Raw genomic sequence first — 26,928 nt, 5'->3', positions numbered from 1 at the left:
CAAATACTATAATTTAAGTAGTATAATTATAGCAATTGATTATGAAGAATTATATTCTAATAATCTAATAATCTGCAGTTAAGAATGTAATAGTACTATAATCATATTTGTTCTATTCCAAAAATTATTAAATTTCGTAATATATATAAGAATTATATATTTAAGTAGGAAAAGGCATTTTTAATTCATAATTTTTCCCGCTTCTTGGTGATAATGATTAAGAGCAATCTAGCGTTGCTGCTGCAAACTACAAACAGCTGTCGTCTATGTCAAATCGTAGCAGGGGGTTTGCCCATTTCCAGTTTCAAATAGTTCTCTGTTCTCACTAAATTGAGGCAAGGTGAGTACTCTAAAACAAATTACATTCATTATTATCCTTAAAATAACTAATTTTAATGTTTTGTGCAAAAAAATGTTTGAATCAGTATCTTTATTCAATACACGGATGTACTGTATATAATATTCGATTGGTCGGTGTACTTGTTTGACATATTCATTGATTTTATACGTTTTTTTGTACATTCAATAAACAATTCAATAAACACGTGTATAGTGATATTGCGATTTCATAAATTACAAAATAGGTTTAAAGCGAAAACAAATGTTAAGTGGACGCCATGTTCATTTTTGGTTACTTACAGTAACATCTGTGATTGATGGCGTGGTATCATTGTTATTATCGTTTTAAATTTTGGTGAAATATTTAAATTGCAGACAATACACAAAACACGCAAGATTAAATTGTAAAAAAATTATATACAAGTCAATATATTTTTTTAATTACAACAAAAACATTGACAATGTTGTTGGTTCTATAAAATAGTTTTCACGCTGAATATCTAATAACAAGATATGTACATGTATAAGTAAGTACATTATACATATAGAAATATACTTTCTAGTCGCTAATAACTGATTAATTATGAATGACTTAATATTTGTTGATGATCGTAGTATACGATGCGCATTCAAAGTATATACAGGGTGTTCCAGAAATAATGTACAATCGGCATGAAGGCGATTCCACATGAAAAATGAATTAAAAATATAGATTAAAATTTGTTCATATAGTGTTTCCTTTTCGATAAAATAAAATTTGGAGATTTGGTTCGTATATGTGATTTGGCTAATTCATGACTGAGTACAAATAGACAATCAGCAGGACATTATCCTGTATAGATAAGTAAAAAATGTAGAATAAAATGTCATCGTAAAGGTTTCGTTTTTAAGAAAATAGAGTTTGTATGTGCTTAGTTAAGAATTTATCTGGCACTTGATAAATTTTCAAATTCCATCTTCTCGGAAACGAAACGTTACGTGAACAAAACTTGTTCTTCGAATGTCTTCGAATCTTTTTTTCACGTAGAATCTTTCCCTTGCCGATTGTACTATGATTACTAGGATACCCTGTAGCTCTCTCTCTCTCTCTCTCTCTCTCTCTTGGAATCTTCATTGGGCAAAAGCAGATGTTCATTTCATTCTTTTTATGTAAACTCTTTATATTTTTTAACATTAACCTTTTTAACATTAACATCCTACTTCTAAAATCAGTATAAGGAGGCTATTTACCAAAATAGCCATCATATGTTTCTTATATTAAAAGGTCATTAATAAAAAAAAAAAAAAGAAAACTATGATACGTTGGCATGAATATTCGTATATATGAATTGAAAATTTGCTATCTATTACTTTTGTACAATTCTAGATCTTCTGATGGAATTAATTATAGATAAGTACAGGTTTATCTTTGTTAGCATAGATTTTGATAAATGATAAATTGTTATAAGTGACATAACATAGGTTTGTTTTTTAATCTGTATACATATTTATTGTTTACATAGTAAAGTGACAATCACAAGAGATAAAATAAATACAAATATTATAGATAGGTTAGTTTTTTCTTTATAATTAATTTCTTTATAATCTTTGCAAAGAAATTAATTATAAAATGAATATCGTGTCCTAACAACATCTATAATGATACCATATTCATGATAGAATGATAAAGCTATATGGTTGATACAATTGTAAACAAATCAATTGCATAATAAGAAAATGATATTGAATTTTTTAAAATAAAATTCGTGATCGTGGAGCTATATTTTTAACAAAATAGAAAAATGTTATTTGAACACAAAGAATTAACAGAAAATTGCAGAGATATTTCATATTGCATATAACTTCGTTGCGATATCATTGTTTCCTTTTCCGTGTTTATTTTATGAACGTTAAAGAGAGTTCATAATGGAAAGCTGCTCTAGAAAAATGAAAGTAAGAGTTATTTCAATTTTGGCAGATTAATATTGTCTCCTGCTGAACCGGCATATATTTTTAGAACTATTTTCAAGAGGCCCGCGTGGGGGTGGTTTGTATAGCGGATGCATACTCAGTATAGGGGGCGTACAAAGCGACAGAATGTTATCGAATGATAGCAGTACCATGACCTAATCGTATTTCTCTTATGATTCTTCGCTGACCAAATGTCTGAGATTTACGAAATTTTAACATTTAATTTCTTCACTTATAGATGATACTTTTATTTTATTTTTGTACCGAAATTATAATTATTGTTGTTATATTAAGGTAATAGTAATTCGAAGAATGAGTTCATGATAAATATCATGATAAATATTCATTTAGGACTGCGATAAAAATATTTCGTATTGCTTCTTTGCCCTTTCTTTGTCAATGGGAGTCATGAGTTTTCAAACAAATATATTTTCTCGCGCCCCTTTCGTTGCATGTAACACCGTGACCTTTTCTTGTAAAATCCTTTGAATCCCCGAGGTGCTAGTGTCGGTCCTAACGAAGAACGCCAATAATGCGTATTTCGTTATAGACATACCAGAAAAATTAATTGAAATTAGATAGGTATTAGATAGTGTTTTTTTCATGGGTTTGTATATAATTATTCCGTTTTCGTCTATTTCATATTAAAATATATTCTTTTAGCTACCAAATATTATCAAACTAAAAAACTAACAAAAATGGATTTATCACATCTTTTCCTGTGGTTTTTATTTGGTATGTATTTTTAGCAATAGAAATGCACAAGCTTGTTCATTGAGTATCAAAAATCTTGTTAGTATTTGTTTACTTCTTATTGATTATATATAGTTACATCAATCACTATAATAGATTAGCGATAATTGAAATTATAGGTTCAGTTTTATAATTTTTGGAAACGATTGGTTTGCTTAATAAATTTTAGCAAAATATTTTAAATTATCTCTTACAAAAGAAGCATAGTATTTGATAACGAAAAATAGAAACGAGTTGTAAAATAGAAATTTCGCTATATTATAAAAACGGAAGAGAACGGCAATGTTTTAAGAACTAAAGATCGATTTTTCCGCATTTTCGTAATTTTTTATTACTTAATAATTTGAATCGAACATTTTGTAGTGCATTTCTTTTTTTCGCGACATTCTGAGTAGGGGAAAGCCTAAACTAGTGTTGTAGGTATATAATGTGATGGCGCGAAGTTTCGAGTCAATAGCCTGTTCATAAAAAGATTTCAAAAATTGTAAACCATAAGAATTGTAATAAGATATTATTGTTTTTTGGAAAGCAAAAACGTCAAATTTTCGTATCGAAGTAAACGTTGAATTGTATCTTACAATATGCTATTTTTCTATAATAAATTTTTTCTGTCTAACCAAATAATAAAAGCTCTCAACAACAACTTCTTACACGTTTTTCAAAATCTTATTCTGAGATATCCCATACACAGCAGGAGATTCACGTTGATTTACATCACTTACATAGTTGAGGCAAAAACAGAAAGGAAGAAAATATAGTAAATATGGGCAAATATATGCTGGCAAGATATTATACCTCGACGAATGTTCAAACTGGATCAATAAGAAACAGCGCAAAATCTAACAAAAACTTGTAAGCTACGTGTATTTTCTGCTCGATAAAATCGTACTAAGTAGAGGTTCGTATTCAATTAGTTGATTTGTTGTTTCTGTTGCATACTTTCGACATATGTTATGCCGTATAACCTTCAATAATAATCTTCAAAGTTAACCACAGTTGAAATTCCCATCAGATAAATATGGGAAATTCGTACAAAATGATATACTTATGATTCTAGGTCTATAACTTTTTAGTTTATGTAACAAATTGTGTAAATAAAATTATATTTATTAAATGTTTTCACAATGAACATAAAGTAACAAAAGTAAAATTCAAAAGTTTAAATATAGCGCTCAATTAACGGCAAATTAAATCTCTTCTCTTCTCGATTTTAGCCCTTTGGCTGGATAAACCGTATATATTATACAATATTAACCCCGGATCTAAACTAAAAACGATAATATTGAAAATCATCCAGTATTTTGGATTCACAGGCAGTGTAGTTGTCATATGTCCAATATGTTTATTAAACACGTTTTATACTCTATATACTATCTTCATCTAAGTGGCTTAGTTTATATTTCTCGTGATAATATATGTAAAAGTTATTTCCATTATCGTCATGTTTATTTTAGTTTCTTTATTCATCAATTTTCGTCTTTCAACTATTATTGCCAAAAGATTAAACGATTTTTAATAAACAATGGTTCGGAATACAATACTTCACATAGTGTTTTTATTCTGTATAGTCCCAGGACTTACGAACAGAATTTTCTGCTTGAACCTAAATATTAATACGGGACTGATTGGCAATGATTTTAAAAATACAATGTAAATAGATACTGTTAATATGTTTTTCGTGTAACTTATCTATAAACCTATGCGATCTTCATCTTCATGTTACTTTCCTATTTTGCTTATTTCACAAAGGGTCAAACCTAACCTAACCTAATTTTTATCCAGTATTACTCTATTAATTCCACAAAAACATCGTTTTTTGTTTTCTGCCTATTATTTCCAATGTCTTTCTACTCTGTCTGTTTTACAAGCGATCAAACATAACCTGACCTAATTTATATCTAACATTACTGTGCATGGAATTAATGAATCGAGTCAAAATGAACACCATTCTTCGCTTCATTTCCACGATCCTCAGCGCCACTTTCCTTTGCTGCCTTTGCAAACGACAAAAATACGTGGCTGATCCCGTAAGGGGTTGCGATTAGACGGTACGTGGGCGTAAATCTAGCGACACGCAGCGGCTTGCAGAAAAAGTTGTAGAAAGGAAAAAGGCGTGTGCACTTGAAACCTATTGGAAGTCCAGAAAAACCCACGGAAATGAGAAAACAGGTTAAAGGAAGGAACGAAAAGGGAATAAGGGAAAGTGTAGTAAATACAAAAGCTTGAGACAATTACGACAAAGTGGAAGTAGGAATCGCAAACGAGACAAGTAGTGGGGGTACGATGTAGCGAATGTTGAACAGAGATACTCATGTAATTTTTGTGCATGCGACAAGAATGGACAATGTGCGTGGAAAGGGAAGGCATGAGAGTGAGGGTAGAGGGAGTTGGCAAGCGTGCGCGTGAAAGAGTGGGGGAAGTAGAAAGAGATGGAGAATGCGATATACTCTACTATGTTGGTTTGAGAGAGACAGATTGATTTTGGTCGCCGGGTATCGATCGTCGCGTTGAAAACTACCCCTCGAGTTGGAGGCGCAGTGTGCAAAACCGACTACGTACGAGTCGGTGGTGCTCGTGGTGATCGCGGTCCACGCGGATCTCTACGCTTTAGGCTCCTAGAGTTTTCACTTGCGTGTTCATCGCGATTTCCTCAGTTGTGGACTATCCACGGCACAGATCATCAACAGTTTTAAAAGTGCCGCAAGGACGTGTATAAGGTGAGATGTCTGCTCTATCGTTACATCTGCATCTGTTAAGAATCCCTCAGAAGTTCGATCTATCTGTTAGTCCGTGTATTATACTCGATATACGTTGCTTCTTTGGTCCGAGTGTCTTTTATTTGTGGAAAGAAAACAAATTATTCTGGAATATTTGGAATTTAGAGCAATTGCCAGTTGTTTGGTCCTCTTTGCACGAATTTTGGCTCATTGGTCATTTTCTGACCAATTTTGCTTGCGGATAGTTGAGAACATATTTTATTGCTTTCTTCGTGTTTTCAACGTTATCATGATGGTTAACTTTCAGATTGCGAATGTCCTCTGTAGCTAAAATCTTAGAAAACTGAAGTTCCCTTCATTCGACTTTAAATATATAGTATTAACTTTTCGTATTTTAATTTTAATGTTACTTTTGTTGTATTTTAATCTTAGTATTAATTGCTCATATTTTAATTTTAATATTATTATTTCGGAACACATTGTGTGACATAACTTTACTTATAAGATAGAGGATACTAAAAGAGAGATATTTTTGACATATTTCTACATATTTTGAAAGATGAGAAAAATGCTAGATTTTAGTTAAATAGATAGAATTTTGGGTGTTTTTAACACTGTCACAAATAAAGGTGAACGTAGAGCGGAGACCAGCGCTGTCATGTCAGCACCGGGTCAATTGGAAGGGAATTTAGTTCTATGTAACACCAGTATACACTTGTATTATTCTTGATGTTAACCGTTAGCAGTCATTATTAGCCCGTTATTAAATGCATAGGTGAATCCTTTTCCCTCCAATGCAACCTTTGCCCTTATTCGTCTGACACTTGTTCTGTTCTCCTCGAAGAAGCGCGCGGCTTATTAAGAGGGACGCCACTCGTTAATTCCTCTTTATGAACGTGACACTCTATTTTTGGAGTCTTTGCTCCATGACGGAAAGGCCTTATAAGAATCTCGCTAGGACTAAAACATATGATGTAATTTTCTATGAAAATTTGCGTCAGGATTAGCGATGAGCCCGAACACACTGCGAGTAGCATATTCATCGATTAGATTCGAACTCTGTATAAGTGTATTAGGTTATACAAAAAGTTGATAGCGTTTCTATTATATGAATTTCTATGGAATAGTGGAACGTTCGAACAAATATTGTTTTTAGTTGGATAATTTTTAATTAACGAGAATTAAAGAGAAATGTCGAAAATTTGTTAATGAAACAGCTTTTTTTTTGAAGTGAGACAACGTTGAGATTTGTATATCCAAGAAGTGTTGAATCGTAGCTATCATGTTCACCTCTATCTGTCTCATTCAACAAATATGGCAGAGTCTCGTTATTGTTTATCATGGCCTTTATAAATCTTATTCAAAAGAAATAGATGAGAAATGAAATATACCAGAAGGCTATAAAAGCTATGCGATGGGATTTATTAGTCAAGACGAACAATTTTTCATGCCGACATTCATTTCGTAAAGCTACAGATGGTAAAAGGATTAATTCTAGATAAATTTTTCTTAACATTCAGTATGAACTTTTGGTACAATCTAGTATTAATTGTCTAATTAAACAGATAATAGGCCTTACAGATTTACTTATGTTTTCGAAAGTGTCCTAATACTACTGAATACTTATGAATTTATATTTAGTTCCAATTTTATATCTAGTAAGTTTATTAATTGTTCCTTTGTTCCATTTCCTATGTATCAGTTTCTTCAAAATAGTAATTGTTTCGTAAAATGATGAATATATTATGATACAGTTATTATTATATTTTCATATCCATGCAAATATATGCAATATTGGAAAGTATACATTACAAGTATGTTCAAACATTGATCAATGAGGTTCGAACACTCTACATATAAGTATTTCGAAAGAAACTACTTTCAACTAGATTCGAACCTAAACGCATCAGATTCGCATCTTCTACGAGTACTTTAGCAAATAAAAATAATAGAATAGTCCCAAGTAGAACCGATCGAACTGATCAAATAAATTCGAAACTATACGAGCGTCTTTCCGGAAATTCTCCAATCGCTTAAAGTCATTTTTTAAATACTTATAAGTGTAAAACGTTCAAATAAAATTTATACGAATTCCATATATCATCTACAGTTCTATAGATTTTTCCTTTTTTTAGAAAAATTCAACAAGATGATAATGTTTTTCTGATTCTCGTAATTCGATTGCTGATATTGAACTATTCGTTTCGAGTACTCGTTCCAGGGTTCGAAGCCAGCTTGTGAGGATCGAATATTTGGCAAGTAGAATTAATGAAACGTTGTATGTTACAAGTACTATTCAAATTCTATGAAATTATTTATAGGATTTATGAGTTACATATGTGTATATAATATTGAATTTGATGCTATCACTAGTATACAGTCAGTTTCATCCATGAATTTTTATTTTATTATTTCAAACTTACTTTCACCTCAGCAAAAAGAAAAGATTTCTTTATTCTTTTAGATTTCTTTATTCTTTTCTTTATTCGTTTATCTTAAGATAATAATATTCTTTTTGTATTTTGTTCAAATGAGATATTTTTTAGCATCAGAAGAATACAATTAAGTTGAAAATGATTGAAATGCAATAGGATTGTTTAGAATTTTCACTTGAAAAAATTCGTGAATATTTCTCAAACGTTACTAAACATATATGCAAAAAGCCAATGCAGAAAGTGTTCCAATTTCTTGAAAAAAAATCTCAATAAATATTTGAAACGAAGTAGGTATTTTAAAACAGAATACCCTCGTTTAAATATATTCGTAATTTGTTAATCATTTCTAATGATATTTTTTCGTCACACTGATTCTGTATACGCGTGTGTGAAATATTGGAAAGGATTAGCATGTACATGTGTGTCGGCGTTTATTACATCAGAAGTAAGTCAGGATGCTGGAAAACGTGGTCGATCGATAACATTGAAAATCATCCGTCCGTGGATGGCTGGATCTGGCGAGCAACCAACCGACCAGTCATAAATTCAAACCCTTCTTCTCTTCGTTTTTCGAAAATTTGCTGCGATCGTTTCGCGACACACACACATCGATTATCCTTTTTTCTCTTTTTTCTGCTTGCAGGCTTTCTGCTTATTTCTGTCTAGAGAGAGAATAGAAGTATCATCAACACCACCATGGCGTTCGCAGGGTTAAAAAAACAGATTAACAAAGCAAATCAGGTGAGTGTATAACTTTATTTAATATTTGTTTATATCGCATTTCTCATGGTACAATCAATAAGGGGGGGGGGGTGATTCTATGTGAAAAAATAAATCAGGAATAGACAATAAAATCTTTTCATATTCCATCTCATTTTTGATAAAATTGAATTTAAAAGTTTGCTTAATAACGTGAATTTGTTTATTTATCGTCTGGGTACGAGTAAACATAACCAGCAAGAGGTTATTCCACGTGGAAAAATAAGTAAAAAATATAGAATACATATAATTTTTTCGAATCTAAGGCCTTGTTTTCAAGAAAATAGAGTTTTAACATGTTTAATTAACTTGGATATGAATTTTATTTTTGTTAACTACTTTATTATAACATTCTATATCTCATTGTACTATAATCAGCAGTTATGATCGGTTTGAATGTTGAAATTTTTATTACGTTTCGCGATTCCTCATCGGTGACCTTTTATCAACGCGAATTTTATTGCTACCGTAATTTTCATGAAACGAACATTTAATAACGTAGTAAAATACTGTGGAATGAAAAATTGAACGTAAAATTTAATATATTCAAATATTAAACAGAACTCTATGTTACAATGTTACAAATTAGATAATTTTTCGATCCAAAAAGAATTTCAAGTCTTTAGCACAGGTTCCCAATTTAGTACAGCACTGAATACGCAATGGAGTCAGTTGAACATATTATCATAATTAGCAGCCCTGTTTTAATACGCGGACCACCAGTGACTGATTCAGAATCAGAGTTGGTCACTTTTTACTTGGAAAAGAAATAATAGACGAAAAAATCAAGTATTTATACTAAATAAAATAGTAAGAAAGTTTATTTGAAAATAAAACCATTTGCAAATAAATTTCAAAATCGTACTGGAAATGTAAATTATTTCTAAATAATTTATTTACCAAATATTTCATTGTTTCAAATAATAATGGGAGATAAAGGATAACGAATAATTGTTTTTCGTGTAGAAGGGATGTTAATTACTCTATATGTTGATATTTAATACTATCCTTTGAAAATCATTTCGCGATCCACACTTTACAATCTATGGAATAGCATGTTACTTATGTGTCGGTGTTCAATGTCTCTTGTAATGTAATTACGGTATGCTATGAATGTGAGAGGCGAAGTCGCGTTATCCTCGCCTACGCACGGTTAACTGACCGAGATTCGTGGAGTTTTTTTGAGGCCAGATTTTCAAGCTTACTTCGCCACCGGGGAATCACCGTTGTCCCTTTGTAGTCGCACGTATATCGCTGACTTTTACTAGGTCACGCTATGATTTCAATTGCATTTCACCGTTTGATAAATCATTATTATGCACGTATTATGATTTCGAAGACATTGCATATTTCGGTATTACAATGACAAAGAGACGAGTAGAATATTTCTTTTTGTTAAACTGGGGTTTGGAGGTTTGGATATATATATATATTCTTATCTATATCTATTTAATATATATTATTTTATTGTAATTTATTTATAGTTATAGCAAAATAGTTAATACATATAAACATACATACGTAAATGAATGGAATATATATTCCTTTCTTTCTTTTTGCTAAATTGAGATTTTAAAATTAAATTTTTTTTAAATCTAGAAATTTTGATATACTTCTTTATTGTATTTTTTATGTTCAGTTCTTGAAGTATAATTTTTGGTCATAAAGTATACATTAACCATATTTTCGAATTATTGGATCATCACTTTTTCCTTTCCTTTACTGCTTTATAGTTTCATAATAAGTCAGAGTGATATTCGTGAAAATATATGGATTGTCCGTGGGCGATAATGATTATTCCTATACGATGCAACAAAGTTTCGTCTTATATAATTATCGAACGAAATATAAATTGATCGTAATGCGGTAACTAACGGCACGGATAGATTTTAAAATGCACTATTGAGGTTTCAAATGCAGGTTCAAATGCTATTTTTACTTTAATTTTCGATAATATTTTACAAAGTACTTTTAACAATTTGTTCAACTGGAACATATCGTTATTTATGAAAACTGTCCATAGAAGCATTAATTATAATATGTAAACATTAGAAAAAGGGAAAGTTTACGCAATTTTTAGTTAATAAATAATAACATTTAACATATAATTGATATAACTAATATAATTAATAGAACAATTTTAAACTATTTTTTTTTTTTGAAAAATTTCAAAACATAATAATCTTTTAAATTTAATTTTTATTTATATTCATTGTAACTTCAAATAATATTATGTTAGTTATTTATATAATAATACTATATTTTATATGTTTACCATAATATAATAAATTATTATTATAAAGTTTTCACTTGAAATAGTACCACAGAATATATCTTATTAAACTTATTCATTAGGATAAAAGAAAATACTCTTTTATATTAGGTCATCCCATAAGTTCGTGGCGACTTTTGTGTATACATTTCATGTGTCGATTTATAAACATACGGCGATAAGGAGCCAATGCACTTGAGCTTAGCTGATCGAGAACAGGCTAGAGCAGATTTTCGTAGATATAAGATCGTAATATAGTGAACACAGTGACTTCTAACAGTAAAAAATCATGAGTGAAATGCGTATCCATTTTCGACATCTCATGTTATATGAATTTCGGAAAGGAAATTCTGTAACAATTGCCACGAAAAACATATGTGCTGTTTACGGAGAAAATGCGCTTTCATCTCGCACCTGTAGGAAGTGGTTCCAACGTAGAGCTGGGAATTTTTGTTTAGAAGACGAGGAACGCTCCGGGCGTCTTCCGCAGACAGACGAAGATAAAATTCGGGATCTTGTTGAAAAATCACGAAGTTTGACAGTTCAAGAGATGTCAAATGTTCTGAAAATACCTAAGACAACGATTCATAGGTGTTTAAAAAAAAAAACATATATAACCTCTCGAAAAATGGCACGAACTTATGGGATGACCTAATAGAATTGAAAGATTATCTACGACCAATTATACAATTTATTTCATGCATTCATAATATGTAATTTATTGATTCTTAATCGCTTTTAACAGAAAACTGAAACAAGCAAGTTGTCCTCGGAACAATACGAAGAACATAACAAACAGTACATTAAATCAGTCTTGCAGTGCAATTTGTATCGTTATATCGTTCTTTAATGATCAATTTACCGGTATCCTAAACTGCTTATCGGATAGTCCTTGTCGATAATTAGTTTTACCGTTATACATGGTTTTATCGTAAAATAATTCTGTATACGTTCACGTTCAACGAAATATTTTATAGAAGTACTTTAATTAAATATTGTTAGTATATTTTATGAGATCAAAAGCATACATTAGTTTAACTTCATTGACTTTCTACATCAGAAATATTTAAGTTTTCACAAAATTCGATTCAAACATTTTTAATGTGGAAATTTGATGAAGTTAAACTGATATTGCTGACTGAATTCAATTCAGCCAACAGATAAAAAATGTGGAATTTTCAACGCAGATCAAAATACAATATTTATTTCCTTCCTGAAACTCAATTTGCCTGGCTTACTATCGACAATAATTTATATTTGTTCTTTTCCAATAAACTTCTCCCTTTTCTATTTCTTCACGTAATCACGATATTATTTTACTTATACTTGCTAAGTTTCCCTTCATTGACGATTAAAAATAAATAAATATTCGAGGTGATTTACTTTTGAATATCGATTTCTCTCTGTTATATCATTAGGCTCCACTTGAGTTTGATTCTCTCTTCTCGAAGCTTATTATTGTCATTTTTCATTTTTCAAATGTACAACATTAATATGAATTAATTCGTTAAACCTATAGTTCGTAATCGTAAAAGATCAATATTAAATAAAGGTAAAGTATGGCCACAGAGAAAGTAACTAAGAATAATTACGATTTCATATCGATCGATGTTCCAACCATTAGTACAGTGTTTTGACCCGTGAACAGGGGTCTCGTTCGTCACAATGCGCCTTGAGTGGAACAATTAATTCTTATTTAGGCTGACACTTATTAAATGCGAGATGGGAGACGTGTTCATAGTTTTACATGGTTAAAGATAAACTTTCTCAAACCAAGATAAGTATTGCAAAGACCAATAATTGGATAAATATAATCTTATATAATTTTTGAAAAATTATAAAATTTTAATAATTACAAATTATATTATATAAAAGGGGTTGCTTTGCAATGAGTGATATTCATAGGTATATTTAGATAAATGAAGTACTACTGTACTTACATATGTACATTATGGTATTTTCAGTTGCAGATACTATTATAGAACAATTTGTATATAGTTCTTTTCTCAGTGTTTCTGTGTCAAACAATTTATTCCTGTGTAATTAAAAAGAAAATATTCATTGAAAAATTAATTGAAATCGTTATATCGTGAAACAGATGAATGTAATTATTTTGTTATACATATGTATGGTGTAGAAAGAAAGAGAGAATTTATGGCAAGATTGTTCTATGAAGTAATGCAAATAGCGTACGGTTTCAATGAAGTTCTCCGTGTATTTTATACGGGTATTAATTCAAATTTACCGGCTTTTTAAACGAGTCTGGGAAATGATACTCGAGGTTGCAAGAACGACTTTTATTTCAATCATAGAAAGACAATATCCGATTCATGAAAATTTATATTCGCCAACCAAGGGCGTAAATGTATTTTTATCCTTTTGAAGTCGCAGTTCTGAAAGTTCATCATGGCACGGTTTTTGTCAATGTATTAATTAACTTTTAGAGTTACTGTTTATTACTCACTTATTGTTCTTAATGACCAACAAAAAAAAGAATAATTTTAAATATACTACAGAAAATTGCAAAATAAAATTATCCTGTAATCTTAAATAATTTAGGTTTGTCAGTTTATTTTTTTATATACTAATTACAAATATCAAAGTATTATTTTTATAATTAAAAAATCAGGAACTATATAATGGTTTATTTGTTGCGTTAAAGAATCAAATGCTCGTAATAAAAGGAATATGAAAAGAATTCTAATGATCTTCTTTTAGAAATAAAAAATTTAAAATATTAGGTGTGGTATAAATTATGTAAAATTTACAAAATGTTCACTTTTATTATAGATATAACATAGCTTTACATATTAATTTTGACATGCGTGTAACAATTATATAGTTTTGGATTTTACGTAATTGATTTCGTAGCAGCTACATTTAAAATTTTAGCTACGAATATTTTAACTACGAATATTATAGAGACAGTGTAACGTAAATGTTGCATGAATTACACATTTATTCAAAGTATCGCAATTATTGCATATAGGTAATAATAATTACGTTAGCAAGTGCTATTGGTAATAGATGCTCATTTGCCCTTTATAAACATGAAATATGTGATACTAAGCTACTATTATATTTTAATTCTTAATTGTGTTGTGTTATATATTAACCAGCATAGAGAGATATGAAATTTTATTATATTAGAAATTAGGAAATCATCTTTATAATCAATTTCCGGAAATATCATTTTAATGTAATGTATGTATGTATGTATGTATGTATGTGCAACGCATTAAGTAATATGTTTGATAGAATGTATGTGTTAATTAGAGATTAAAATAGTCTTATCATGGTATCTTATCATCATCATCAATTGCAAAATAATAATTTAAGGGACAGTGAAAAATTCAGAAGTTTGAGAATAATTTGAAAGAAGTTCGAAAATTTGAGAGTAAAGAACTACTAACGCCGATTATAGTTGGTGCTCAAATAATAATATGTTTGGTTCTAATTACATCTGAAATTATTGTTTTGATTTTGTGTTTGATTACGTATTAATAATGTAGTTTCTTCGAGGAAAGAGATTGGAACAAACCAGCTATCTGTACATCTGTTAATTTCTTCAGTTGTCAAGGTTACATTTTTATCTTATCCTAACCCTTTTTTTATCCAAAGTGAATATTCGTAGCGAGTAGAGGAAATATACTCGCAGCCATGTGCGCCTTAAAGAGAAGGTTAATGCAGGATACGAGGAAGATTTTTTCGTACTTAACGTCAAAGTTTTTCGTCCTTCATAAACGAAGAAGATTTACAAGAAATGAACTTGTTTGCGCACGATCGAAATATTATTAATACTATTTTAAAATGGCAAGTTATAAGCTGCCAGTATCAATAAGAACTTATCCGTGCACAACAGTAACAAACTTGATAACAAAAGAAATGAAATTTTATAAGCGGAGTTGAAAAATTACAAATTATCTGTTTTTATTTTTTGTTATTCTCTACTACTTGAAATTTGTTCGTTAGCTTAAGGTTATTTATATTGTATCCTAATTCTAAAAAGAAAACTGTTTAATAATAAACGTACAAAAGCCACATTCGCAGTCATGTGCGCTGTAAGGAAAAGTTTAACGCGAGTAACTGTATTTACCGAATAATTCCAAGAAACCGGATTTTCATGGTAACCATTCTCAGAATATTTCATCGGCAGTTGTAACGTCGCGAGCATTACAATATAATCGGTGCATAAATTCGAATCAAACAGCATGTGATATTGCAACTACCGGATGTGGGTCAGATTTACTCTAGGACAACGTGTAATCGGCAACGGTGCGCTACCTATGTTTCTGCGTGTGATGCCGCTTCACAAGTGGGTCACTGTTAAATATAGGTCACGGTCGTATGGGACCTTCGTCAAATAATCGTGTTGCTTGGCTTTTACACTTTTCAAGGATCTTGACATAGTGTTGCTCTCGTCTGTAACTTGCGATTCAACTACAAACGACTCGATATTCGCGATTATCTTAGATTTGCTATATTAAGTTACGCGATCACTTAATAGAAATAAACGATTTTCAACTTAGCTTTAAACCGGAAGCTTCTATAATTATAAGATTAAAAGTTAATAACGATAAAGTAGTTTTAGCTTTTTAGACTTCCTGCAAACATAGATACGATATTATTTATTTCCAAAGTTATCTCGGCATAACTTCATAAAAATGAGAGATTTTTAACTTATTCATTATGCAAATGAATTTCATATATAAAAATACACGAATAGAAATGCTACCTATAAATCATGAATTGTTCAATAGGAAAAGAATTAAAGTACACATGTGATTAACAACACTCTCGCGATATTGTTTGAAATTCTATTATATTCATTATATGGAATAGTGAATGAAGATAATTTCGAATTAAACAGAGCTGAACAAAAACGAGAAGAGAAAGAGAGATTGTGGGTGGGTTCGCGATGCGATATGCGTTGTTATTATGTAAAATGAATTGCTTTCATTTCGCGTTTCAAACATTGTAGACGATTCATCTTCTTCGAGAAAAGATGTGTAGAATATTTTGCTTGTTATTGCGAAAGGGCGCGTAGTAATGTTTGCAATCCTCATTCATACGTTCCCGTTTCATTGAAATTACTTGCGTGTTTCTCAAATGAAAAGAATTAAGCCACCGTGATAATCTTTATTCATATATGCAAAGTAAGAGAGAAGACCAAGGAATGGCACGAAATGTATTTATTAAGAAAATCTTCTCGAACTTTTAGATGCGTTAAAATAAATGAAATAAATAACGAATGAAATAGAAATTATATTTGTATAATCATTTGAAGAAATAATAAAAATAGTTCACTTCCGTAATGTCCAACTTTAAAACGATACATTTAAGGGATAAAAAGATATAACCGCTCTAGAAAGCTCGTTTGTAGGCCGGATATGATGGACAACCGGAAACTGGCCCGTCTGTCGCCATAAAAGAAAGCATCGTAGAAATCTTGAGCACATATATTGTGATAGTCGATTGGTTAATGTTGGTTAATTGCTCGTAAACCGAGATGATCTTGAAAGATGAAACGAGATTTCCTATGAACGAGAGATATCCGTAGGTCAGAGGCGAGGGCAAAGGATATATGTAGTATGGTAAGATGTTTGAAAAGGGAAGAAAATACCACTGCCAGAAACGATAGGCTCTCCGGATCAATAATATCCGTCGTCAATTGATCTAAAGTGATGTATACCTCTGAAATCTTGGCAACTAGTACGAAGGAACTCTCGACCGATATTCAACCATTTTTATCATACAATCATCACCGCCATAATAATCAATAATCAATATTAAACAAAGATATTTGAAACTATTAATTCATTACATAATTGTGGTCTATACTATATGAGTTATTGATATGACTGTTTCCATTTTAGATTTATCTAGTCGTCATATTATACAAATACATTTTGTATCGTATCTGTATAATATAAATATCTCCATTGTTTTTATTATCAAACGAAAGTTCTTGAATAACATTAACATAAACTTGCATATACAAATGTATAACGTTATGAGCAACAGAACACAATAATAAAAAGCAAGAGATTTAAATCTATTAAAATCTATCGCGCGATTAAATTGACGTACTTCCTTTTCCTTAAATAGCAAAGGTGAATTTAACGAGCAAAAATCGAATAAGATGAAAAGCATGTCTATATAATACGAAATATGAAAATACAAGAAAAACAAAACAACGAGTATTTATTTTTTAGTGAACGGTTACAAACAGAAAATGTTCATGTTAGATAATATTAAATATTTGATGTGCTAGTTAAAAATAGGAATTATGGATCATTCACCTGGTCGAAACGAAAAATGACCTCACTCTTCCTACTTTCACTATTTCTGATTAGTAGAGATAAGTTTGCGTTACGTCAAGAATAAGAAAACTTTCAACAAAAATAATATAAAATTGATTAATTTTAATAAATTGATGAGTATAAAAAATATGCTAAATGTAATTTCTATAAATCCAACTGCTTTTTCTAACCAGTTACAATTTTAGGCAGAAAATTGATACGAAAGTTACAGTTTGAAAATTAAACAGACTAAACTAAACTAAATTAAATCAACTAAGTTTAACAAATTGTAAAGTACATCATTGAGGTTTCAGATATGATTGGAGACACATTATGAAGATTTTAAATGCAGTTTTAAGTGTATCATGAAGAAGATAATTATTGTTCTTCATAACTTTGTTATTGCTGTAGAAATTCATTTAACCAGCTTATCCGGCTTGTTTATGTACAATCAATTTCCTGAAACATAATTAATAGAGAAAATATGAAAGAGAGCGTGATAATTAACGTAGAAATTATACTACTTATTAACGCAGCGTTAAAAAGATAGGAAATAATACAAAAATTTGCTTTTTTTAAATATTTTCTTTTTATAGATTATGAAAATAAAAATAAATGTTTGAAAATAATAAGGAATTGATTGACATTGCGTTCAACTTACAAGAGTAACAAATTTGTGATTTTTACGAAAAATAGGTAATATAAATTCTCTTGTATTATTTAGTAATCAACATGAATTAACGAGTATTATTCAAGAAATTAAAAATATGCGCAAATAATATTCAGTTCCTGCATAATTATAATCAGTTCAAAAGTGCTTTTTTTTGTTTTTAATCAAATGTCCGTTTATACATTTAACAATAATGAGTATACATAAATGACATGCATTAACGTTCCGGTTATTATATAATTTATTATATAATACATTAAATAATTTATTATATAATAAAAGTGTAAATAAAAGTGTAGTAAACATTCATAAAATGAAGTTAACAAAAGAAAAATTTTATTAAATGTGTCAGAGAATATTTACGTAATATACGTAATTATAATATAAGGAAACAAGACCGAGAGGAGACGAAGATCGCGAAAATTTATTAAGTTAATGAAAAACTCGTTATTAATTTATCTATTAAAAAATTACTAAATTATAAAATTTCAAGTATTCAATCTCTCACACACAGAGTTAAAAACAATAAAAATTTCTCTAATAAAGACATTAAAGAAATGTGTTTCATAACTTCTTTAAATTCTATTTATTAGTAATCAGTAGTCGACATTATTTATTGTGAAATTAATAATTTGCAGGATGGTCGCATGTAAGTCAAATGTACTTTGCATTTATTTCAGTAACAATAAATGCAAATGTACTTTGCATTTATTTAAGTAACTCTGCATTACACCGTTATTTATAGGTTCCAAGCACACCTCTTGATTACTGCAGACGTATATCAAGAGTCTTTCCCTTTAATTATTTACGGTAAAACCAAGGATTACTTTCGGAAAAATAGTTATATCTCATCCATTCATGCTCTTGCATTACGATCTTTTTTGTGAATTATTATAAAAAACACTAAAGATTTGTCATGATATGAGACATTTTTCATTCATATAAATTTTATAATGGATAAATCCGTAATCTTGTAGACATTTTCGAGTTATAAAGGCTCGCCTGTATCCATAAAAACATATATTTAATCCCAGAAATAAATAAAAAGGTAGAGTTAGAAACATAGAATTTTAAAATTATTCCTGTGATCTTCAGTTCGAAAAGCAACAATGGAAAGAATCATTTGCTATTTTCGCGTGTACCTGCAGATTTTAAGGTTTTTATGTTTCATGAATTTGAAGGCTTCCTGAATAAACAAAATGTAATCTTGTCACGATTTTCGAATTACCACGGATCGACTGTACTTAACTCTTAACTGGTATTATTGGATCACAGGCAACCATAACAATTTGGAATTAGATTACTTAGTTTGAAGAACGTAAAATATAAAATAAAATTAGATATGTTAAGTTTCAGTAATCTAACATAAGTTATAATAGTTATACATACATAATCTAGCAGTACTATTTGAAGGATAAAATTATAATGTTTAATCTTATTATTTAATTCTAATGAAATTTGTATTTCCAGTATATGACAGAGAAGATGGGCGGAGCGGAAGGAACCAAGCTCGACGTTGACTTCATGGATATGGAGAGGGTGAGTACACGTTTCTACATTTTTAAGGTTTCCGGAAGGTGTTCTTATTGCATCGTCTTTAACCTTCGATCAATCTTCTCGCCAATGAAACCTTCTTGATGAAGTTTGTTCGCACCTCTTTTACTTCAAAGAAATGAACTCCTTATGTACTTTGAAATATTATTTAGAAATAGAATTTAGGAAAAAGAAAATAAGAAAACGAAATAAAAGTAGAAATTTGATAATGTAATATCATTTAAGCTAACGTACAGTATGATATAATTTTGATCGTAGAAAACGGATGTCACGTATGAGCTGGTGGAGGAGTTACAAATGAAAACGAAAGAGTTCCTTCAGCCAAATCCAACTGCAAGAGCGAAGATGGCCGCGGTCAAGGGCATCAGTAAGCTCAGCGGTCAGGCAAAAGCCTCGACTTACCCCCAACCAGAAGGTGTTCTCGGCGATTGCATGCTTATTTATGGAAAGAAATTGGGAGAGGATAGTATTTTCGGTACGTTTGTTCAGTCCATATAGTTAGACTTAATTAATAATTAATTGTTATTTTAAAACATTCATATTCACTTCCTATCACCAAAAAGCTGTGCCGCTACTTTAACTTTCGGAGGACATTCGCATCTCAACCCATAACTTTCGTAATTGCATACCTAACGAAGAAACTAGTAGAGCAGACGCATAAATTATGCATCTAAGTACAAGCAAACATTCGGCTCATTAATCTTTCCTAATTTCTGTTCGCAGCTCAGGCTCTGGTTGAAATGGGCGAGGCGATGAAGCAGATGGCGGACGTGAAATATTCTCTGGACGACAACATTAAACAAAACTTCCTGGAGCCTCTGCACCATTTGCAGACCAAAGACTTGAAAGAAGTGATGGTAGGTTGGTTACTAAAAAAAGTTGGCTTTTCTTCTTGACTCGTTGAGTAGCGTTGTCCCAGTTTAACGCGACAAGAATACGCGACGAGACAGAAAGAAAGAAAGAGGGGAAAAGTGCATGTATTCGAGAACGGGAATTGATATCCCTTTTTGTTTTCAGCATCACCGGAAAAAGCTTCAGGGACGAAGGCTGGACTTCGATTGCAAGCGGAGACGTCAAGCGAAAGGTATACTTGGACGCGAGTTGACTTTATCTTTCTCTGCGATATTTATTGATTTATTTAAGCACAACACATTGGGGCCGCGCACATTGTGTCCTTGCACACCTTGTACATACATCATGTCTTTGTACAAAAACTCGATGCGTGTCGTTTGCAATTATACGCACGTAGAGTGGCTCACAAAAGCGTTCGAACACTTTTGAAAACCTCTTATGGATATATTATACCTGTTACATATTTTGAAATTTCATTGGTATTGTAGTAAGATAGAAGTATCATGATTTACGTTGGTAAAATATAAAACAGATGTACAGTGCCTACACAAAGTATTTACATGTCATTGTATTTATTATTGCATTTACTTACTAATTATTTAGACTCGATTTCGTTATGTTATATTTTATATGGTAATAACAATTTATGATTAAAAAGGAATATTTTAATATATGACAGGTAAAAGTTCTATGTCATGATAGCCATATCTCACTACAGTATTAATGCAATTTCAAACAGTTCTGTATAACACACATAACACATTCATAGAAGATTTCTATAAATATTCAAATAGTTTCATGGGTCACTCTACTAAAAATAAAGATAACATGTAAAGATAAAATCTAAAATCGGACAAGAAATGCAGCTTTATTAAATGATTTATGCGTGTTCTTCCTTCATTTTCAGTTCATTGTCTTAGTTTACAGGCATTCCATTCGCATGTTCTGCTGCATGTGCACTTTGTCATAGATAAATTATAGTTGGTTGATGTTACCATGATAATTTTTTATTTGTTTATATGGGGTGTTTCATCAAGTTAAAATGCAGATTATTTATTGCAGATGATCTTAATGCGTATGAAGGTCCATATTTATTTGCAAATTATCAATCATTAAGTTTTTCAGTTTAGTATGAGAGAAAAATATTTGTTTTCCGTTTGTTTGTCTGCATTCTTAATAATTAGCAACTGGAAAAAGATCAGCCAGTCCTCATTTTGGAAGTCCAGTGAAGTCTTCTTCACCATACACTGGTACGTGATTTCCTACGTGCAATAGTTATTAAATTCCTCACTTTATTTCCAATTTTTTAGATTTAGTTGCTTTTTTTAGAAACATATAGAATAATCAACCCTTTAATTATTTCCCTTTAAATCCATAATCATTACGTTACATTATGTGCATATAAATAACAATCCAAGTTATAATCTTTCTTTTTTCATCTTTGATGTATCTTTGTATATTTTTTCTAAAATAAATGTATGTAGATTTATATCATAGTAATTCACAATCCTTTCAGATGATTATATCAAAAATACTAAGTATAACAAATATAAATATATTCAGAAGTGCACTAAAGGTACTGCGAATGTTGAATGTGTTGTTCTTATTCTGTATATATTTTCTAGTGAAACTTCAATATCTGTATTATAAATGCTTGTGTTTCGAGAAAGAAGGAATGTACACGATCAAAGTACTTAAGCATTTCATATGGTTTAATTTCACTAACTTTTACTCCTTGTTGTGTGTATATCTTATAATATATCAAACATAGGCATTTAAGCAACCCTGTAGTACAATTTTTAATACCTTCACCGGCGCAAATTTTGCGAGCAGGTTCTCACGTTTCAGACGACGAAATTCGTCAAGCAGAAGAGAAATTTGCAGAGAGTCTTCATCTGGCACAATTGGGCATGTTCAACCTTTTGGAGAATGATGTAAGTAAAAAACTAATTGAATGTGTGTTAATTTTTACTTGAATAAGTTCTTATATAGAGATGTATCAAATTCTTCATGGAAGAATTGAGCAATTAACACGATAAAAACTTAAAGATGTTTGCTTATCATTGTTATATTGCTATATTGTTGCTTTTCATTGCTTTTTCCTTAGGTTGAACAAGTGGCACAGTTGGCAACATTCAGTGAAGGTCTCCTGGAGTACCATCAGCAGTGTACTGAGATTCTAAGAACACTAACAGAGACACTTTTGGAGAAGTATGTATTGATACAGTATACATATCTCACCAGACTTAGAACATCTTTTATTTTTTATAATCCTTTACAAGAAAATGTATAGAATATAAATGTTAATTAATAAATTGAAAAATTATGGCAATTTATATATTAATTCACTTTCACTTAAGAAATTCATTTTCTGTATTGCTCTAAAAAAGAATTTTGATTCTTTGTGTAATTTAATGTGATTATATTATGTACAGGGTATATGAATACTATTGTTAAAGATCATCACAGTGCAACATTATACCTCTGGATCAGTGGAGGTTTGAAATTCGAAGTTAAAGACAATTTTATAGCAACTTCTTTAACGAATCTCTATCGATCTAAAGATGTAGAATCGCACTATAGTGGTCTTTATTAACAATATCTATACATCTTTTACTTTATTATATGAATTTTTTCTAATTTCTATAGTTTTAAGGTTCCTAATAACATTATTTTATACTATGAAATAATCTTCCACTTATTATCCACAATAATTTTGTAATGATTATGCTATTGTATTTTTATCTTTAATCACAGGAAAGACGAGGCAGCGAACAAACCAAAAATGGAATTCATACCGAAGACATTGGCCGATTTACACGTCGATGCATTACCTACATCGGATGCTATGAACGGTGGGAACTTCTCCTTCCACGGTAAAACACATTCACACATATGTTCACATCCAAGATAATGACTCTTGCGGGTGAATTGGCTGTCTGTTTCTTGTTTCCTCTGTCATGCAACATTTCTGCGTGTCCTGCAACTATACACTATAGTCGTATACATTGTATTCTTTCCTGATTGAGTTTCCCTCGCCATTACTCTGACTGTTAAACGGACATTAAATTTTTGTTATCTTTTGTACTCAAAGGAATATATTACATACACACTAAAATATGACATAATAGTAAGATATAAAAGTCGATGAAATTATATTTGAACTTCAATGTGGAGATTGATCTTCTTTTTTATTATGGTTTCGTCGAGATTGTAATAGAGCTAACAAATTGAATAACAAATTTTCCTGCAGTTTTATGTTAATTTTGATAAATAATATTATATAATGTTTCTGGGTTTAGCATTTCGTTTTTTCAAATGCTAGAAAGTTATTCTATATAAATTTATTTATTTATCTATTTAATGGTAATAAAAGGTGAAATTGCTTCACTTATTATTATTGCTTCACTTAATTAAACATTTAACACGATTACTTACCTATCACCTTGAATGCATTTTATTTTACTGTTTCCAAGCTAAGCAATAATTTTTTTGTATTTCTGATACTTTGAGAAATAATTGTACGCAAGTATGAACTATGTATATATTGACTCACCAACGTAATTTCGCGAAACTCATCTCTAACACATTCATTACACGTTATCCGACTGTTCTGTGTGTATACTCTCGTATACCTGAATGTCTGTCCTTTTGACACAATGTAGGGGCAAGTCGAGCCGGGTCTCCGATTCATGGGGATGGGAAGCGCTCGCAGCTTGAGCTATTTCCAGCCGGAAACCCGCCACAATCTGCCAATGGTAAATTTTGCATGGGGTTGGTTTCTCCTATCGTAGGTTTCGATCGATCGATTAATTATTCAATTTCAATTCTATCGCTTTTCGTGCACCGCAAACAGGGCAAGAAAGTAATTACTATTTTGCTTCTTGTGTATCTTCTATCGATGTATCCTAATTTAGCCATTTACTGGTCATTAAGTATATACATGCATGTTTATGTAATGGTTATACATTTCTTTTTGTGTGTACTGTTATGGAATACTTTGTTTTTCTTAATTTTATAAGATATAGTGATTCACAATAAAACTTGAATGTCAAGATCATTATGTTGTTTACTATCATTTTTTAATAATATAGTATTTATTGGATTGTTGTAGATTTCTCTATAAAAATTATATAAAAAGTCTACTTAGAACCAATAGAAATCTAATTTTCTAATTTAATTTTCACTGCATATATAAATCTCAGACATTATCGTATTTAAATATTAATGTGATTCACTGTACTTCATAATTTTATCTAGATTTTAGCGAGAATAGCTGTTTAAGTTGATCATCAGATATTATCATACATTTAGTTTTGCATTATGTTTTATTTTATTGAAGATAAAATTCAAATTATTTAGATACTGTAGTGCTCTAATTTAAGACTGTTGCAGCAAGCCTAATATTTTGTTGCATTATCTATTTGTATCTAATATAATTCTAAAATTCTTGATGGTTTCTAGCTTCGCCCTTGCCATCACCGAGCAAATCGCCAGCCAGGACTCCGATGACAAGACAACCTTGCTGTACAGCTTTGTACGATTTCGAGGCAGAAAATCCTGGAGAACTCGGCTTTAAAGTAAATATAATACAATTATATATACAATTTTCCATTTCTGATTGTTTTTTTGTGTGAGTAATCTGAATTGGTAAATGTATTTAATTAAATATTTTGTAACTTAATTTTTTGTTATCGTAATTGAGGCATTGAAAATAAAAGTGAATTAACATAGAAACATTCTCAAATGTAAATCACAGATTTTAATAAAACTTATGTAGTATGATGTAGTTCTTGAAAAAGTATTTGACACATATCTTTTTTATGTACTGATATTCATGTTGAAAGAGTGAAAACAGCTTCCGAAGTTGAATGTTGGAAACATATTTGACGGAATATCTCCGAAGCTATTAGGTTTAGAAAAATTGTCCAAATGTAAAAAGAAATGTTTTTAAATAAGTAATGTATCTAACAATGGTGTATTATATTTCAGGAAAATGATACGATCACTTTGACCAAAAAGATTGACGAGAACTGGTTCGAGGGTAGCCTGAACGGTCGTACGGGTTATTTCCCAGTAACTTACGTGCAAGTCGTAGTGCCATTACCTTAAGGAGACGCGGTGCGTCTCGAAACCAAAGACCCTGCATTCGTTCATCAGCGTTTACCACGAGAATTACCTTAAATTAACAAACAATTAGCCTAAAAATCTCTCTTTCAAGATTACTCTCTTCCCTACTGAAATCACTTATTGCGTTATGGTTCGCTTATTCGAAATGGATGAATCCTCAAGTTCTACTCTATTCACTTATTTTATTTCTTTCCTTTTGTCCCCAGGAATAGCTCTATACGCATGTTAATGTACATATATAATGTTATAGTGTCTTTTATCGACGTAAGGACCTTCGCGCGCGCAGATACATATATATATAACACATGACTTACAGTACTACAATTAAGTATGAACACACGTATACACGTACACGAGATATACATGTACACACAATGTTATACATCATGAAGTACCTACGATGGCAGTCCACTGTCAAGGGCGGCTCTTTTCTCACTTTTTAATGTCGCTTCATGTGTCATCGATTTAATATCATTAATTTCTCACCAAAGTTTTATTGCACAAAGACATCAGAGCGCCAAGACTGCATTGAAATTTTTCAAAATACTTTTTACCTCAAGTATTTTCCCGTTCATTCAATCAACAATCATATACTCATTTAGTAGACATAGAACAAAATAATATTGCCTATTAAGTGATGGTTGATCTGCTCGGAATCGATTTTTCAGTCATAAGTATTTGAATCACTCGATATATCATGTTCATATTTCATGATTTCATTCAACGTTCATGTTTTCATGTTGTATATTTCTTTCCATACATTTGTTATTTGTTCATCATGTTCTGAAGTGCATTGTTCCTAATATAAGGGGAGAGAGAGAGAGAGAGAGAGAAAGAGAGAGAGAGAGAGAGAGAGGTAATTGAAATCATGTCATCCATTTTGCGTTGGTCCGCACGGCGCAGCAAAAAAGAAGCCACATAATTCGTATGATTAATATGGATTCGTATGTTGTATAGTAATTCCTTTTCATTCCTCTATCATTTTTTCAACGTTTATCTCGTATCATTTGTCATTTTTTTTTAATCATTTAGGTGACACCGACTAGAGAGTTAGAATTTAGTTAAGCGATCTTCAAAATGGCGGCGAACCTCTTCCACGAAGTCGTCGATTAATATTTAATGAATAATTAGAAATATTCCATGTTTTCCATTCTGACTGTTTCGAGTCGTGACGCAGAATATGATTAACTATGTA

At 30.7% G+C, this 26,928-nt stretch overlaps 1 protein-coding gene across 14 annotated transcripts; it reads left to right on the top strand.

Moving 5' to 3' along the window:
• Positions 1–220: 220 nt before the first annotated feature.
• Positions 221–26,594, top strand: LOC117233067 (endophilin-A). 14 transcript variants are annotated; one of them, XM_033492990.1, is made up of 14 exons: positions 221–340; positions 8,838–8,935; positions 19,668–19,736; positions 20,010–20,226; positions 20,475–20,608; positions 20,769–20,835; positions 21,788–21,853; positions 22,437–22,537; positions 22,711–22,814; positions 23,361–23,479; positions 24,269–24,361; positions 24,460–24,468; positions 25,068–25,183; positions 25,596–26,594. In XM_033492990.1, exons 2-14 carry the CDS (start codon positions 8,891–8,893, stop codon positions 25,713–25,715), a joined length of 1,260 nt encoding a protein of 419 aa, XP_033348881.1. In that variant the 5' UTR covers positions 221–340; positions 8,838–8,890; the 3' UTR covers positions 25,716–26,594. The 14 variants fall into 14 exon arrangements, with proteins under 14 accessions (XP_033348881.1, XP_033348891.1, XP_033348883.1 ...); XM_033493000.1 differs by lacking the exon at positions 221–340 and adding an exon at positions 5,216–5,759 and having other exon boundaries at positions 24,269–24,377; positions 25,596–25,734; XM_033492992.1 differs by lacking the exon at positions 221–340 and adding an exon at positions 5,220–5,759 and having other exon boundaries at positions 22,452–22,537.
• The last annotated feature ends 334 nt before the right edge of the window (positions 26,595–26,928 follow it).

The sequence above is a fragment of the Bombus vosnesenskii genome, unplaced genomic scaffold, assembly GCF_011952255.1.
Source record: "Bombus vosnesenskii isolate JDL3184/JDL3185 unplaced genomic scaffold, Bvos_JDL3184-5_v1.1 scf7180000013294, whole genome shotgun sequence".
NCBI lineage: Eukaryota > Metazoa > Arthropoda > Insecta > Hymenoptera > Apidae > Bombus > Bombus vosnesenskii.
The sequence above is the reverse complement of the archived record's forward strand: the minus strand, read 5'-3'. Positions and strand labels throughout refer to the sequence as shown.

What these genes read in the sequence shown, in the direction of transcription:
- LOC117233067 (XM_033492990.1), top strand. Translation starts at nt 8,891, where the DNA reads ATGGCGTTCGCAGGGTTAAAAAAACAGATTAACAAAGCAAATCAG. An exon ending in TCAACCTTTTGGAGAATGAT is followed by an intron (nt 22,538 to 22,710) that starts GTAAGTAAAAAA and finishes CTTTTTCCTTAG; the next exon opens with GTTGAACAAGTGGCACAGTT. An exon ending in ACAGAGACACTTTTGGAGAA is followed by an intron (nt 22,815 to 23,360) that starts GTATGTATTGAT and finishes CTTTAATCACAG; the next exon opens with GAAAGACGAGGCAGCGAACA.